Source organism: Cherax quadricarinatus, chromosome 4, assembly GCF_038502225.1.
Source record: "Cherax quadricarinatus isolate ZL_2023a chromosome 4, ASM3850222v1, whole genome shotgun sequence".
NCBI lineage: Eukaryota > Metazoa > Arthropoda > Malacostraca > Decapoda > Parastacidae > Cherax > Cherax quadricarinatus.
Window position 1 is genome coordinate 67,959,350 of NC_091295.1, and position 16,051 is coordinate 67,975,400.

A 16,051-nucleotide genomic window follows, 5' to 3' on the forward strand; every position below is an offset into this window, starting at 1 on the left:
TCCCTACCCAGCGTTATCCTGGGTGGCTAACCCTCCCTACCCAGCGTTATCCTGGGTGGTTAACCCTCCCTACACGGGGGTTGTCCCACAGTTACTAAAAACAACAGACATAGCCCCACTCCACAAAGGGGGCAGTAAAGCAACAGCAAAGAACTACAGACCAATAGCACTAACATCCCATATCATAAAAATCTTTGAAAGGGTCCTAAGAAGCAAGATCACCACGCATCTAGAAACCCATCAGTTACACAACCCAGGGCAACATGGGTTTAGAACAGGTCGCTCCTGTCTGTCTCAACTATTGGACCACTACGACAAGGTCCTAAATGCACTAGAAGACAAAAATAATGCAGATGTAATATATACAGACTTTGCAAAAGCCTTCGACAAGTGTGACCATGGCGTAATAGCGCACAAAATGCGTGCTAAAGGAATAACAGGAAAAGTCGGTCGATGGATCTATAATTTCCTCACTAACAGAACACAGAGAGTAGTCGTCAACAGAGTAAAGTCCGAGGCAGCTACGGTGAAAAGCTCTGTTCCACAAGGCACAGTACTCGCTCCCATCTTGTTCCTCATCCTTATATCCGACATAGACAAGGATGTCAGCCACAGCACCGTGTCTTCCTTTGCAGATGACACCCGAATCTGCATGACAGTGTCTTCCATTGCAGACACTGCAAAGCTCCAGGCAGACATCAACCAAATCTTTCAGTGGGCTGCAGAAAACAATATGAAGTTCAACGATGAGAAATTTCAATTACTCAGATATGGTAAACATGAGGAAATTAAATCTTCAGAGTACAAAACAAATTCTGGCCACAAAATAGAGCGAAACACCAACGTCAAAGACCTGGGAGTGATCATGTCGGAGGATCTCACCTTCAAGGACCATAACACTGTATCAATCGCATCTGCTAGAAAAATGACAGGATGGATAATGAGAACCTTCAAAACTAGGGAGGCCAAGCCCACGATGACACTCTTCAGGTCACTTGTTCTATCTAGGCTGGAATATTGCTGCACACTAACAGCACCTTTCAAGGCAGGTGAAATTGCCGCCCTAGAAAATGTACAGAGAACTTTCACGGCGCGCATAACGGAGATAAAACACCTCAATTATTGGGAGCGCTTGAGGTTCCTAAACCTGTATTCCCTGGAACGCAGGAGGGAGAGATACATGATTATATACACCTGGAAAATCCTAGAGGGACTAGTACCGAACTTGCACACGAAAATCACCCACTACGAAAGCAAAAGACTTGGCAGACGATGCACCATCCCCCCAATGAAAAGCAGGGGTGTCACTTGCACGTTAAGAGACCATACAATAAGTGTCAGGGGCCCGAGACTGTTCAACTGCCTCCCAGCACACATAAGGGGGATTACCAACAGACCCCTGGCAGTCTTCAAGCTGGCACTGGACAAGCACCTAAAGTCAGTTCCGGATCAGCCGGGCTGTGGCTCGTATGTTGGTTTGCGTGCAGCCAGCAGCAACAGCCTGGTTGATCAGGCTCTGATCCACCAGGAGGCCTGGTCTCAGACCGGGCCGCGGGGGCGTTGACCCCCGGAACTCTCTCCAGGTAAACTCCAGGTAAACTCCCTACCCAGGGTTATCCTGGGTGGCTAACCCTCCCTACCAAGCGTTATCCTGGGTGGTTAGCCCTCCCTACCCAGGGTTATCCTGGGTGGTTAACCCTCCCTACCCAGGGTTATCCTGGGTGGCTCACCCTCCCTACCCAGGGTTATCCTGGGTGGCTCACCCTCCCTACCCAGGGTTATCCTGGGTGGCTAACCCTCCCTACCCAGGGTTATCCTGGGTGGCTAACCCTCCCTACCCAGCGTTATCCTGGGTGGTTAACCCTCCCTACCCAGGGTTATCCTGGGTGGTTAACCCTCCCTACCCAGGATTATCCTGGGTGGCTAACCCTCCCTACTCAGCGTTATGCTGGGTGGCTAACCCTCCCTACCCAGCGTTATCCTGGGTGGTTAACCCTCCCTACCCAGGGTTATCCTGGGTGGCTAACCCTCCCTACCCAGGGTTATCCTGGGTGGCTAACCCTCCCTACCCAGCGTTATCCTGGGTGGTTAACCCTCCCTACCCAGGGTTATCCTGGGTGGCTAACCCTCCCTACCAGGGTTATCCTTGGTGGCTAACCCTCCCTACCCAAGGTTATCCTGGGTGGCTAACCCTCCCTACCCAGCGTTATCCTGGGTGGTTAACCCTCCCTACCCAGGGTTATCCTGGGTGGTTAACCCTCCCTACCCAGGGTTATCCTGGGTGGCTAATGTCAGTGGAACGCCTTCCAACTGAACAAAAGAAATTAATGGAAAAATAAATAAATAAAGAAATAACTTAGGAAAAATGAGAATAATGAATTTTGAGAATTTTACTTAAAATTTAAATATAATAAAAAAAATGGCCTTCAGTTCTTTGAGTTGGGCAGGAGTAGGTATGGCCCTGGATAGTTCCTCTGATGTTATTTATGTAGGTTATCCTGGGCAGATGGTAATCCGATGTTCTGGAATCTCCTACCACTTGGATGGAGCACAAGTAGAATAGGTAAGGGCCGGTAGTAGTAGAATAATGTTAATAAGTATTATTAACATACGTCTTGCCCCTTTATCTGGCGTCTATCCTGGAAGACCACGCCAGGAACAGAGCTGGTAAATAAGAGAAAATAAACTGGTTACCCATAGTTATGATAATATAACATTTAAGAATTGAAAAGAATGATAAATGCCAAAATCATTACTGGTAACCAGCAAACAAAATAAAGAAACAAACAGTGATACTCCTGGTATATCACCCTACCTGATTAGGAGAAGAGTGGAGGTGAAGTGACTCTCCAAACTTCAACCCACACCAGGTAAGGTCAATATTACCAGGAGTAGAAACTAAAAAATCGGACACCAGGAACTAGTTTCGCCCCAGCCCGCCAGAGAGAAGGGGGGGGGGGTGCACGCGACGTAACTAATGGTTCCTGGTTGCCCGAACAACCTTAACCCCACTTACACCTACTTTTCCCTCACAGCTAACCCTCTCTACCCAGGGTTATCCTGGGTGGTTAACCCTCCCTACCCAGGGTTATCCTGGGTGGCTAACCCTCCCTACCCAGGGTTATCCTGGGTGGTTAGCCCTCCCTACCCAGGGTTATCCTGGGTGGTTAGCCCTCCCTACCCAGGGTTATCCTGGGTGGCTAACCCTCCCTACCCAGGGTTATCCTGGGTGGCTAACCCTCCCTACCCAGGGTTATCCTGGGTGGCTAACCCTCCCTACCCCGGGTTAAAAATTTGGATAAGTATTTTTAATACATATTTTTCTTTACACTACAATATATATCATAGAATATTACCACTCATATTATTAGTTATATAATCTATAAAGTTCCATCTGGGAAGGAATTAGGATAATTATATTTATGTGAGCATAATAATATGGGTCTATTACTTTCATTCATGCAGGTATGTATATAGTATACATGTATACACGTACACATACACGTGCATAAGTCTAAGAGCCTTCTGGCTACACTTCCTTCCTGGGGTTTCTCCAAATATACTTCACTAAATTTACATCTCAGCTTCAAGTCAAACAGCCATAAATCCTTTCCCAGAGGCGGATAGCTTGCATGAACACTTTGCTTCTGCTGGTCGGATTTAAATCCATGCCTCTTTCCAGATTACCCATACTGGGTGATTTCTCTCTCGCATTTCTAGAGGTACTCTGGTATAGTAAGTGTGGCTGCACTCGGGAGGTGCAGAGTGCAGCCACGAGTCACTAGTAACGTGGTACGGCAAGAAGGTACTACAGGTTGCAGAAATTAAAGAATCATAATTGAAATGTTGCGCTGACTTGTTTGGGTTATTCTGGGTTGTCTACTCATGCTGCTATGTGTGATTCAATTCAATTCAATTCAATTCAAAGTTTATTCTCTATAAGTATTACAATGCTGAGTTTACAGAATTTGGTTATTGTGTGGTTTACATGTAGTAAAATAATAATTACAGAGTGTACCACTAGAACACCTAGCATGGCTAGGCATTTCGGGCAGACTTAGATTAAGTCTTAAGTTTAAAATATTACAAATTATGAGGTAAGTTGGTATTATGGCTAAGTGACTAAATACTAGTTTGTGAGTTTAGCAATGTGAATGCTTTTGTTTTGGCACAGTACATAGTTTCAGTATTGGAGTATCACAGGCCAACTTATGACTAGTTAAGATTCATTATTTTGAGATTGAAATTGATATTTCTGTTTATGGTCAAATGGGTGAGTGAGTGTAAGTGTTAACCACCAGGTGGTATTCGTGTAATTAGTTGACAGGGTGTATCAGGGAGATAAGATGTTTTCTGATGGTAGTTTTGAAGGTGATGAATGTGTCTGCAGTTTTAGAATTTTCAGGTAGGATGTTCCAGATTTTAGGGCCTTTGACATACATTGAATTTTTATAAAGGTTTAGTCGGACACGGGGAATGTCATAGAGATGTTTGTGTCTGGTGTCTGATAATCTATGTAAGTGTATATGTGTATTCTTGAATATCAACTTAGGTGATATTCAGCCCTGATGACTCTGAGTAGATGATAAGTGTAAAGACTAGTTAACTAACCATACGTGTCCCTATCCTAGCTCCACACACCTGTCCCTGTCCTACCCCACTCCTGCCTCTATCCTAGCCTTGCATACCTGCCCCTTACCTAGCCCCACACCTGCCTCTATCCTAGCCCTACATACCTGCCCCTATCCTAGCCCCACACCTGCCCCTATCCTAGCCTTGCATACCTGCCCCTGTCCTAGCCCCATACCTGCCCCTATCCTAGCCCTACATACCTGCCCCTATCCTATCCCCATACCTGCCCCTATCCTAGCCTTGCATACCTGCCCCTCTCCTAGCCCCATACCTGCCCCTGTCCTAGCCTTGCATACCTGCCCCTGTCCTAGCCTTGCATACCTGCCCCTCTCCTAGCCCCATACCTGCCCCTATCCTAGCCCTACATACCTGCCCCTATACTAGCCCCATACCTGCCCCTATCCTAGCCTTGCATACCTGCCCCTCTCCTAGCCCCACACCTGCCTCTATCCTAGCCTTACATACCTGCCCCTATTCTAGCCCCACACCTTCCTCTATCCTAGCCTTACATACCTGCCCCTATCCTAGCCCCACACCTGCCTCTATCCTAGCCTTACATACCTGCCCCTATCCTAGCCCCACACCTGCCTCTATCCTAGCCTTACATACCTGCCCCTATCCTAGCCCCACACCTGCCTATATCCTAGCCTTACCTGCCCCTATCCTAGCCCCACACCTGCCTCTATCCTAGCCTTACATACCTGCCCCTATCCTAGCCCCACACCTGCCTCTATCCTAGCCCTACATACCTGCCCCTCTCCTAGCCCCACGTTTGCGCCTATCCTAATCCCACACCTGTCCCTATCCTACCCACACATCTGACCCTATCCAAGCCCCACACCTGTCCATGAATGTCAGTTGCCTGTGGTGTAAACCGCTCCCTTACAAATTCCGCCATTAAATATAGATCATAACTCTCCGTTTTCTTTCTGGACAGCGCCGCTCTCTGTGTTATTATCGTACACACACAAAGGTGGAGTTATCGTGCTCTCAGTAAAGTTGTTATACTGGGACAACTTGTCGTACTTCAGGGGACTGAGTGCTCCTTTCCTAAGTCAAACTTGGCGTTCTCGGTCAACTCAGTCGCTTTTTAATGAGAGGCAACTGTAGTTTCCGAGTAAATAACGTAGAGAAAAATGCTTTTGAATGGACCTTCACGAGGAAATAAACGTGGGGGGAAAATATACAATTCTTCTTTGACTCGAGAAAGAAGCATGTACCTGGGGACTCGTGTAAAGTTTAATCCTGTAAATAACTTGAATGAATCGCCTCATGTGCGCGGGGGAAGAGTTGAACCTCAGTTGATTTATCTACCGAGATGTGTCTATTTCGAGCAAGTGGTGGTCGTTGGGGGGGGGGGGGATGTGGATAGGAGAGGGCTTGTATGAGGGGGATGGAGGACTGGTAGCAAGGAAGGAGAGGGACTAGAAGGATTAATGGGGGAGAGGTGAGAGGGTAGGACATTGTTACTAGCAGCCGTGCATTTCATGCCCACATACCGAGGCATGGCCTTGTGTAACCAGCATATGGATGCTTCTCATGCCTCAGCTGCCGCTACTTGTGTAATCTGCGTTGTTTTCATACCATCAGCTCCACTCCTTCACATTCAACAACATTTGTTTTGGTTTCTTTGTCCACATTGTGTAGGCAGACAGCCAAGATCTGATGAAGACAGTTGGAGCTTTCTGTTGCAGTGATTTCTTGCTTTGAATGGTACACACATGGTTAGCTCTGGTTGTGGTTGTTCTCGCTTGTTGCGGTCGTGATTGTCCTCGCTTGTTAGTTGTGGTCGTGATTGTCCTCGCTTGTTAGCTGTGCTCGTGATTGTCCTCGCTTGTTAGTTGTAGTCGTAATTGTCCTTGCTTGTTAGTTATGGTCGTGATTGTCCTCGCTTGTTAGCTGTGGTCGTGATTGTCCTCGCTTGTTAGTTGTGGTCGTGATTGTCCTCGCTTGTTAGTTGTGGTCGTAATTGTCCTCGCTCGTTAGCTGTGGTCGTGATTGTCCTCGCTTGTTGTGGTCGTGATTGTCCTCGCTTGTTAGTTGTGGACGTGATTGTCCTCGCTTGTTAGTTGTGGTCGTGATTGTCCTCGCTTGTTAGCTGTGGTCGTGATTGTCCTCGCTTGTTAGTTGTGGTCGTGATTGTCCTCGCTTGTTAGCTGTGGTCGTGATTGTCCTCGCTTGTTAGTTGTGGACGTGATTGTCCTCGCTTGTTAGTTGTGGTCGTGACTGTCCTCGCTTGTTAGTTGTGGTCATGGATGTCCTCGTTCAGAGTCTCTTAGATAAGAACGTGAATGAAAGTTGCTCAGACAAGACAGTTCTTGAGGTGCTGTCGTTCCCACAGGATGTCGTTCAGGGACAAGGGCGTGAGGAAGGCGTGTTGGGACTCCAGGGACCGCTATTGGGCCTGCCTTGACCTGCCCGACCTTCACCGTGACCACTGCATGGAGCTACGACGTCTCTACGAGATGGCCTGCCCCGGACACTGGGTGAGTACTCCCTGACCCGGACACTGGGTGAGTACTCACTGACCCGGAGTGAGTACCCCTTGCCCGGGACTCTGGGTATAATTCCTGTTGCCCCTCGCTCTGGGATGATGGAGATATCTTCATAAAAAATAATTTCTTGTATTCATTGTAACTCTCAAAATTTATACCGACGCTCACCCAAGTGACTGTATGTATAAAATTACTGATTTTCTTGTTACCTTATTAATTTTAAGTTAATCTTGAAAAGTTTGCCTGAAATGCTGTCCATATCGAGGGTCTTTATGCATACACACCTGAGTCTCAGTCACCTTTGTACCAACATTGTATACTGAAATAAGGTATTATTATTATTATTATTATTATTATTATTATTATTATTATTATTATTATTATTTCTTCTGTACATGTTATAAACTATCCTGTAAAATTGTCGTTAGTAGTACTTACAGGAGTGAGTACTACTGACGACCTTCTGTGAGTATTACTGACGACCTTCTGTGAATACTACTGACGACCTGTGAGTACTACTGACGACCTCATGTGAGTATTACTGACGACCTTCTGTGAATACTACTGACGACTTTCTGTGACTACCGAGGAACTTCTATGAGTACTACTGACGACCTTCTGTAAGTACTACTGACGACCTTCTGTGAGTACTACTGACGACCTGTGAGTACTACTGACGACCTCATGTGAGTATTACTGACGACCTTCTGTGAATACTACTGACGACTTTCTGTGAGTACTACCGAGGACCTTCTGTGAGTACTACTGACGACCTTCTGTGAGTACTACTGACGACCTTCTGTGAGTACTACTGACGACCTTCTGTGAGTACTACTGACGACCTTCTGTGAGTACTACTGACGACCTTCTGTAAGTACTGCTGATGGCCTCCTGTGAGTACTACTGACGACCTTCTGTGAGTACTGCTGACGACCTTCTGTGAGCACTACTGACGACCTTCTGTGAGTACTACTGACGACCTTCTGTGAGTACTACTGATGACCTTCTGTGAGCACTACTGACGACCTTCTGTGAGTACTACTGACGACCTCATGTGATTACTGACGACCTTCTGTGAATACTACTGACGACTTTCTGTGAGTACTACCGAGGACCTTCTGTGAGTACTACTGACGACCTTCTGTGAGTACTACTGACGACCTTCTGTGAGTACTACTGACGACCTGTGAGTACTACTGACTACCTTTTGTGAGTACTACTGACGACCTTTTGTGAGTAGTACTGACGATCTTCTGTGAGTACTACTGACGACCTTCTGTAAGTACTGCTGATGACCTCCTGTGAGTACTGCTGATGACCTCTTGTGAGTACTACTGACGACTTTCTGTAAGTACTACTGACGACCTTTTGTGAATATTACTGACGATCTTCTGTGAGTACTACTGACGACCTTCTGTGAGTACTACTGACGACCTTCTGTGAGTACTACTGACGACCTTCTGTGAGGCAGAGGAACTGACTTCATTCTCACTAGTATCCCTTCAACGTGGAATAACCTCGATTCTAGTACTCTTGATCCAAGGAATCAGAGCTTCCCTCCCCTTGCTCGGATCAAAACTGATTACCTCCCATTCCTCCAAGCGCTCCCAATGAATAATAATAATAATAATAAATTAATTTATTGCAAAATTCTTCAGCACTGGGATGAATATATAAAATTTGATTTGTAAGGATGAATGTTTTTCAATCAGGATGCTTAATTGCACAGAGTCTGTATGACCCATGCGGGTTTAGCGCGTATTTTGAATCCATTTATCTTGATGCCATTTCATTTCTTTTTGTGTTCCTTAGGTGAAGCACTTTGATCGGAAAAGACAATATATGGAGTTCAAGGAGCGGATACACTCGGTAGGGTAAGTGTGTGTGTGTGTGTGTGTGTGTGTGTGGGGCTGAGCCTAGCTAGCTGCTGTGATGGCCTAACTACCTCTTGCTGGGATCTTTGGCTGGGCTGCTGGGATGGTATTGGCTGGTGCTGGAATGCATAGATGTGGTTGAGCTTTTCTGCCGGGGACTGCTAGGATTGGCTGAGGCTAATTGCTCGGCGAAGTGTTTATATCACAGCGCGAAAATAACAAATGCAAGTGTGTGTGTGTGTGTGTGTGTGTGTGTGTGTGTGTGTGTGTGTGTGTGTGTGTGTGTGTGTGTGTGTGTGTGTGTGTGTGTGTGTGTGTGTGTGTGTGTGTATGTGTGTATGTGTGTGTGTGTGTGTGTGTGTATGTGTGTGTGTGTGTGTGTGTGTATGTGTATGTGTATATTTGTGTGGTGTGGGGTCGAGTCATAGCTCCTGGCCCCGCCTCTTCACTGATTGCTACTAGGTCCTCTCTCTCCCTGCTACATGAGCTTTATCATACCTCGCCTTAAAACTATGTATGGTTCCCGCCTCCACTACTTCACTTTCTAGACTATTCCATGACTTGACTACTCTATGACTGAAGAAATACTTCCTAACATCCCTTCGATTCATCTGAGTTTTCAACTTCCAATTGTGACCTCTTGTGTCTGTGTCCCATCTCTGGAACATCCTGTCTTTGTCCACCTTGTCTATTCCGTGCAGTATTTTATATGTCGTTATCATGTCTCCCCTGACCCTCCTGGCCTCCAGTGTCGTCAGGCCGATTTCCCTCAACCTTTCTTCGTAGGACAATCCCCGTAGCTCTGGGACTAGTCTTGTTGCAAACCTTTGCACTTTCTCTAATTTCTTGACGTGCTTGACTAGGTGTGGATTCCAAACTGGTGCTGCATACTCCAGTATGGGCCTGACGTAAATGGTATACAGGGTCTTGAACGACTCCTTACTGAGGTATCGGAACGCTATCCGTAGGTTTGCCAGGCGCCCGTATGCTGCAGCAGTTATCTGATTTATGTGCGCCTCAGGAGATATGCTTGGTGTTATACTCACCCCCAGATCTTTTTCCTTGAGTGAGGTTTGCAGTCTTTGGCCATCTAAACTATATTGTGTCTGCGGTCTTCTTTGCCCTTCCCCAATCTTCATGACTTTGCATTTGGCAGGGTTAAACTCAAGGAGCCAGTTGCTGGACCAGGCTTGCAGCCTGTCCAGGTCTCTTTGTAGTCCTGCCTGATCCTCATCCGATTTGATTCTTCTCATTAACTTCACATCATCTGCAAACAAGGACACTTCTGAGTCTATCCCTTCCGTTATGTCGTTCACATATACCAAGAACAGCACAGGTCCTAGGACTGACCCCTGTGGAACCCCGCTTGTCACAAGTGCCCACTCTGACACCTCGTCACGTACCATGACTCGTTGTTGCCTCCCTGTCAGGTATTCTCTGATCCATTTCAGTGCCTTTCCTGTTATATGTGCCTGATCTTCTAGCTTTTTCAGTAACCTCTTGTGAGGAACTGTGTCGAAGGCCTTTTTGCAGTCCAAAAAAATGCAGTCGATCCACCCCTCTCTCTCTTGTCTTACTTCTGTCACCTTGTCATAAAACTCTAGTAGGTTTGTGACACAGGATTTTCCTTCCCTGAAACCATGCTGGTTGTCAATTATACACTTGTTTCTTTCCAGGTGCTCCACCACTCTCCTCCTGATGATCTTCTCCATGACCTTGCATACTATACACGTTAGTGATACAGGTCTGTAGTTTAGTGCCTCATGTCTGTCTCCCTTTTTAAAAATTGGGACTACATTTGCCATCTTCCATACCTCAGGGAGTTGCCCAGTTTCAAATGATGTGTTGAAGATCTTTGTGTATGTGTCTTTAAGGACCCACGGAGAGATGTGTTTGTGTATGTGTGTGTGTGTGTGTGTGTGTGTGTGTGTGTGTGTGTGTGTGTGCGTGTGTGTGTGTGTGTGTACTCACCTAGTTGTACTCACCTAGTTGAGGTTGCAGGGGTCGAGTCCAAGCTCCTGTCCCCGCCTCTTCACTGGTCACTACTAGGTCACTCTCCCTGAACCGTGAGCTTTATCATACCTCTGCTTAAAGCTATGTATGGATCCTGCCTTCACTACATCGCTTCCCAAACTATTCCACTTACTGACTACTCTGTGGCTGAAGAAATACTTCCTAACATCCCTGTGATTCATCTGTGTCTTCAACTTCCAACTGTGTCCTCTTGTTACTGTGTCGTGTGTGTGTGTGTGTGTGTGTGTGTGTGTGTGTGTGTGTGTGTGTGTGTATGTGTGTGTATGTGTGTGTGTGTGTGTGTGTGTGTGTGTGTGTATGTGTGTGCACTCATGCATTTTTCCCTCTTCGCTATACAACTCGTGGCTGCGTCCGATGAGACACGTGCAACACCTATGGGTGTCTTTATCAACAGACGTTTCGCCCATCAGGGAGGTGAAGGGCTTTATCAATCTAGTACAAACACAGGAGAATATTTCTCATTAATGATTCGCAGGTGTTACACCTGTCTCGTCCATGATCGACGTGTCTGTGTTGAACGACCTTATTCTGAAGGTAGTTGACTGTATATGCTGGTTCACGTTTAACATAGGAATTAAAGTATACATCTCGGTGTATATACACAGAGATATATACCTCTCGCTGTATATACAGTGAGAGATACATACCTGTCGCTCTATACATTCAAGCCTCTTTTTTTGAGATTTGGATGACCTTACCAAATTATTGTTTTTTTCAAATCTTAGATAACTGTGTGCAAATATTATCCAATATTAATGTTTTTAATAAATTTGTATATGCTATATGTTAGTCAGGATAAATATTAGTATTTATAATATGTTATAGACTATTTTAAATTTCTTAGAGAGAGAGAGAGAGAGAGAGAGATACATTGCACCTAAGAGACGATCTGTGTCTCCTTCTACAGACTCCGGGAGGGGACCACAGCGGGCGTCTCGCCGCGGCCCGCCCTTGACACTCCGCTGGTCAGGAGACACCGTATCTACAGCGAGGTGGTCTTCACCTAGCACACACCCCCCTACCCTTCCTCCTCTACCACCTGCACCAGGGCCAACCCTCACCTACGCTTTGAATCGGGTTCATTCGCCACCTATTGTCGGGTTCAGTCACCACACCAAGAAAGATTCACCCGAAAGTCATCCTCACCCGCCACTGTGTCGATGCGCTTCAAGCTTCAGCAATTGCTTGGACTTATAATCGCCTTGTTTCAGGAGGACTTGAATTATATATGGAGATTCCTGAACCATCACTTTGCTGGAGCGACGGCGATACCGGACGTCAATATCGGTGCCGGACTTCTGTACACATTAGCTGATCCACACAGCTATTCAGTTTTTTTCTTATTGTTGTGGCTTATAGAGCCATTCCTAGCTTACGCCGTACGGATGACCCCTAACTGTCTAGTCGCTTAGTAACTAAGCAACTAGGTAGTCTGACAGCCAATTAATTAGCCAGTCCATCCCAATAACACTGAGAGGGTCACCTTTCCCATAACATTCAGTGGAACAATTCTCTTTTAGCCTTAGGTGCAGGATTCAGTCCTTCAGTTACGTAATTTAGGTTAATTGGGGGGTTTATAAGGATGTTAATAATCGTTTACTGTGTTAAACCACCTCAAGTGTGTCATTTTAACATTGCATCTCCACCACATTGAAATTTATCACGTCCCTCTCGCCCTCCCATCATCGTTTCTTTTTAAATCGAGTATTATTCTATAATAACGTTGGTAGAATTACCCACAATATGTTAGGTATAAGGACCCAAGTGTAGCTAATGCGCTATTTTATTCTTGCTACGTTTCGCTCTGTATGAAAAGTAAAAGGACACAAGTGCAACTAATGTGACATTTTTTATTGTGGCAACGTTTCGCTCTCCAGGAGCCACAATAAAAATGTCACATTAGTTGCACTTGTGTCTTTATACCTAACATTATTCTTCTGGTTTGCAGACGAGCCAGAATTGACAAAGAAAAAGAATATCACTTAGGCTTGATAGGTGATAGTATTGAAGGTTAAGACACATGTGCAACATCTGGATATCTTTATTGCAAACATTTCGCCATCCAGTGACTTTATCAATACAGATTCTAGGACATACTTAGAAGACAGTAGAACTATATACAAAAGATGAGGTAATCATTCCCTCAGCCTTGGAGTTAGTGTTAACAGCATCATGGTCATTATCAGTCATTACCCGGTAATGACCTGATAATGACCTGTGCTCAGATACACCACGAAGAAGCGGGAGAATAACAAAGGAAACTTGGCTGACCCAGCCCGGGTATCAGGGACGATCCCTTCGTGGGGAAGAGGGAGACCTGACGCTAGTGGAGGACTCTTTATCCAAGGGGTTGGAGTCACCCCTCCCCTTCCTCGGAGTAACCCTGACTGCTGCCCATTATCCAAATTCTATATGACCTCCTGCAGGGATGCTGCTTCCTCGTGAATGTGTTGATAATACACTCATTGACTGGATTAATTTTAGGTCATGTTAGGCTTGATTAAGTCATGTTAGGTTTGGTTAGGTCATATTAGGTTTGGTTAGGTCATGTTAGGTTTGGTTAGGTCATGTTAGGTTTGGTTAGGTCATGTTAGGTTTGGTTAGGCCATGTTAGGTTAGGTTACACCATTCTATTGTTGGTTAGGACATTTTCAGATTAGGTTAGGTTTGGTTAGGTTGGATTACGTTATGTCAGCTTAGGTTACAATATTTTACGTTATATAATGTCATTTTAAGTAGGTTAAGTTAGGTTAGTTTACGTTACGTTGCTGTGCGCTATATTATGTACGTTCAAGTAGGTTGGGATAGGCTAGGTCATGGCACATCAAGTTAGGTTAGATCAGGTAACGTTAGGATAGGTTAGGTCAAATCATTGGGATAGGTTAAGTTAGGTTAGGTCGGGCCTTGTTAGATTCAGTTAAATTAGGTCAGGTCAGGTGTTATCACCTTAGGTTTAGTTAGATTAGGTCAGGTCACCCTAACTAACAGTAAATAACTGATATAATTAAGTAGTTCTTAAAGATAACATTACCAGAGAGCAACGCCAAGAGAGTAAATATATGAGGCTGTGTCATATTCTCTGGGAAGTGCTAAACCCTTGTAGGTCAGTCAGTGATGAAAGTTAAGACACATGTGCAACATCTGGTTATCTTTATTATAGACGTTTCACCATCCAGTGGCTTCATCAATACAAATTCTAGGACATAACTAGAAGACAGTAGAACTATATACATAAAATGAGGTAATCAGTCCCTCAGCTTTGGAGTTGGTGTGAAGAGCACCGTGGTTGTGGAGATTCTGGAGCACAGGCAAGGAGGCTGGCGCTTATATAGGCGTCAGTGGATAGGGACGTGTAGCAGACGAGGGCATTGTCATTGGTAGGCGGGATTTCTCAATGGAAGTAGTCATACCCAAGGAGTGGTGGAGGCTCGGTCCTCCGTCCACACATCGCTGCCCTCCAGTCTCTGAGTAATTGTAAGAGATATTCGTCCAGGGGGAAATTTGTGTTTATGGAGTTTATATATTGTAACTAAATTAATATCGGTGTTTCCGTTTCACTCTCGAGTTCTGCCAGTCAGTTTCTAATACATTGGGAAAAAATAGGACATGTCACCTTAAGACACCTGATGTCCCTGTTCACCTAGTAGTAAAATAGGTACCTGGGTGTTAGTCGACTTATGTGGTTCACATCCTGGGACGAAATTGACCTAATCTGTGGGAAATGCTCTGCATAACAAGGGGCTTTCTAAGTAGTACTATGTCATTGATGTCAGCTATGGTCTGTATACCTTGTACATGTACTTGTAGAAATATTATATTAATCAGCACACGTCACTGGCATTACTTGATGTCTTGAACCAATCAGCACACGTCACTGGTTGTTAGGTAAGACACATATGCAACAGTTAGGTATCTTTATTTCGAAATGTTTCGCCTACACAGTAGGCTTCTTCAGTCGAGTACAGAAAAGTTGATAGAAGCAGAAGAGACTTGAAGACGATGTAATCAGTCCATCACCCTTAAAGTTTTGAGGTGGTCAGTCCCTCAGTCTGGATAAGAGCATTGTTCCATAGTCTGAAACAATGCTCTTATGGAACAATGCTCTTCTCCAGACTGAGGGACTGACCACCTCAAAACTTTAAGGGTGATGGACTGATTACATCGTCTTCAAGTCTCTTCTGCTTCTATCAACTTTTCTGTACTCGACTGAAGAAGCCTACTGTGTAGGCGAAACATTTCGAAATAAAGATACCTAACTGTTGCATATGTGTCTTACCTAACAACCTGTCGGTATTTTATACCATTTTAATGTTCAACACGTCACTGGCTTTATCTGATGCCTTGAACCAATCAGCACACGTCACTGGCTTTATCTGATGCCTTGAACCAATCAGCACACGTCACTGGCTTTATCTGATGCCTTGAACCAATCAGCACACGTCACTGGCTTTATCTGATGCCTTGAACCAATCAGCACACGTCACTGGCTTTATCTGATGCCTTGAACCAATCAGCACACGTCACTGGCTTTATCTGATGCCTTGAACCAATGAGAATACGTCACTGGCTTTATCTGATGCCCTGAACCAATCAGTACACGTCACTAGCTCTTCACTATACTTTTAACTAATCAGCAAACGTCATTTTTACCTTCATTATATAAAGTTTAACCAATCAGGAACTGGGTCCCTCTGAGGTGATAAATCATTCACATTTCATCATTAACTCACATCATTGTCCTTCAAAGTGTGTTCGTAGCGCCACTGTTCCCAATAATGAATAATAATAGTATTTATAGTAATCTAATACTTAGTGGTTTCTAGAGGAGTCTAACCATATTTTTGAGATTTAAATATATACAAGACTAAAACTGTGAGATTCAGTATGTGTGTATATATATGTGTATATGTGTGTGTATATGTGTGTGTGTATATATATATATATATATATATATATATATATATATATATATATATATATATATATATATATATATATATATATATATATATATAT

The 16,051-nt window shown here is 44.8% G+C and overlaps 1 protein-coding gene across 2 annotated transcripts in view; it reads left to right on the forward strand.

Annotated features, from left to right (window-relative positions):
• LOC128684455 (cytochrome c oxidase assembly factor 6 homolog) overlaps positions 1 to 14,990 on the forward strand; it is a 95,862-nt gene extending 80,872 nt beyond the window's left edge. The window contains exons 2-4 of one of the 2 annotated variants that reach the window (XM_070097197.1): positions 6,974 to 7,118; positions 8,940 to 9,001; positions 11,943 to 14,990. In XM_070097197.1, coding sequence (XP_069953298.1) covers positions 6,975 to 7,118; positions 8,940 to 9,001; positions 11,943 to 12,042 — 306 coding nt within the window. In that variant the 5' untranslated portion in view covers position 6,974 and the 3' untranslated portion in view covers positions 12,043 to 14,990. The remainder of the gene's footprint in view (positions 1 to 6,973; positions 7,119 to 8,939; positions 9,002 to 11,942) is intronic. The other variant, XM_070097205.1, reaches the window with a different exon arrangement.
• The last annotated feature ends 1,061 nt before the right edge of the window (positions 14,991 to 16,051 follow it).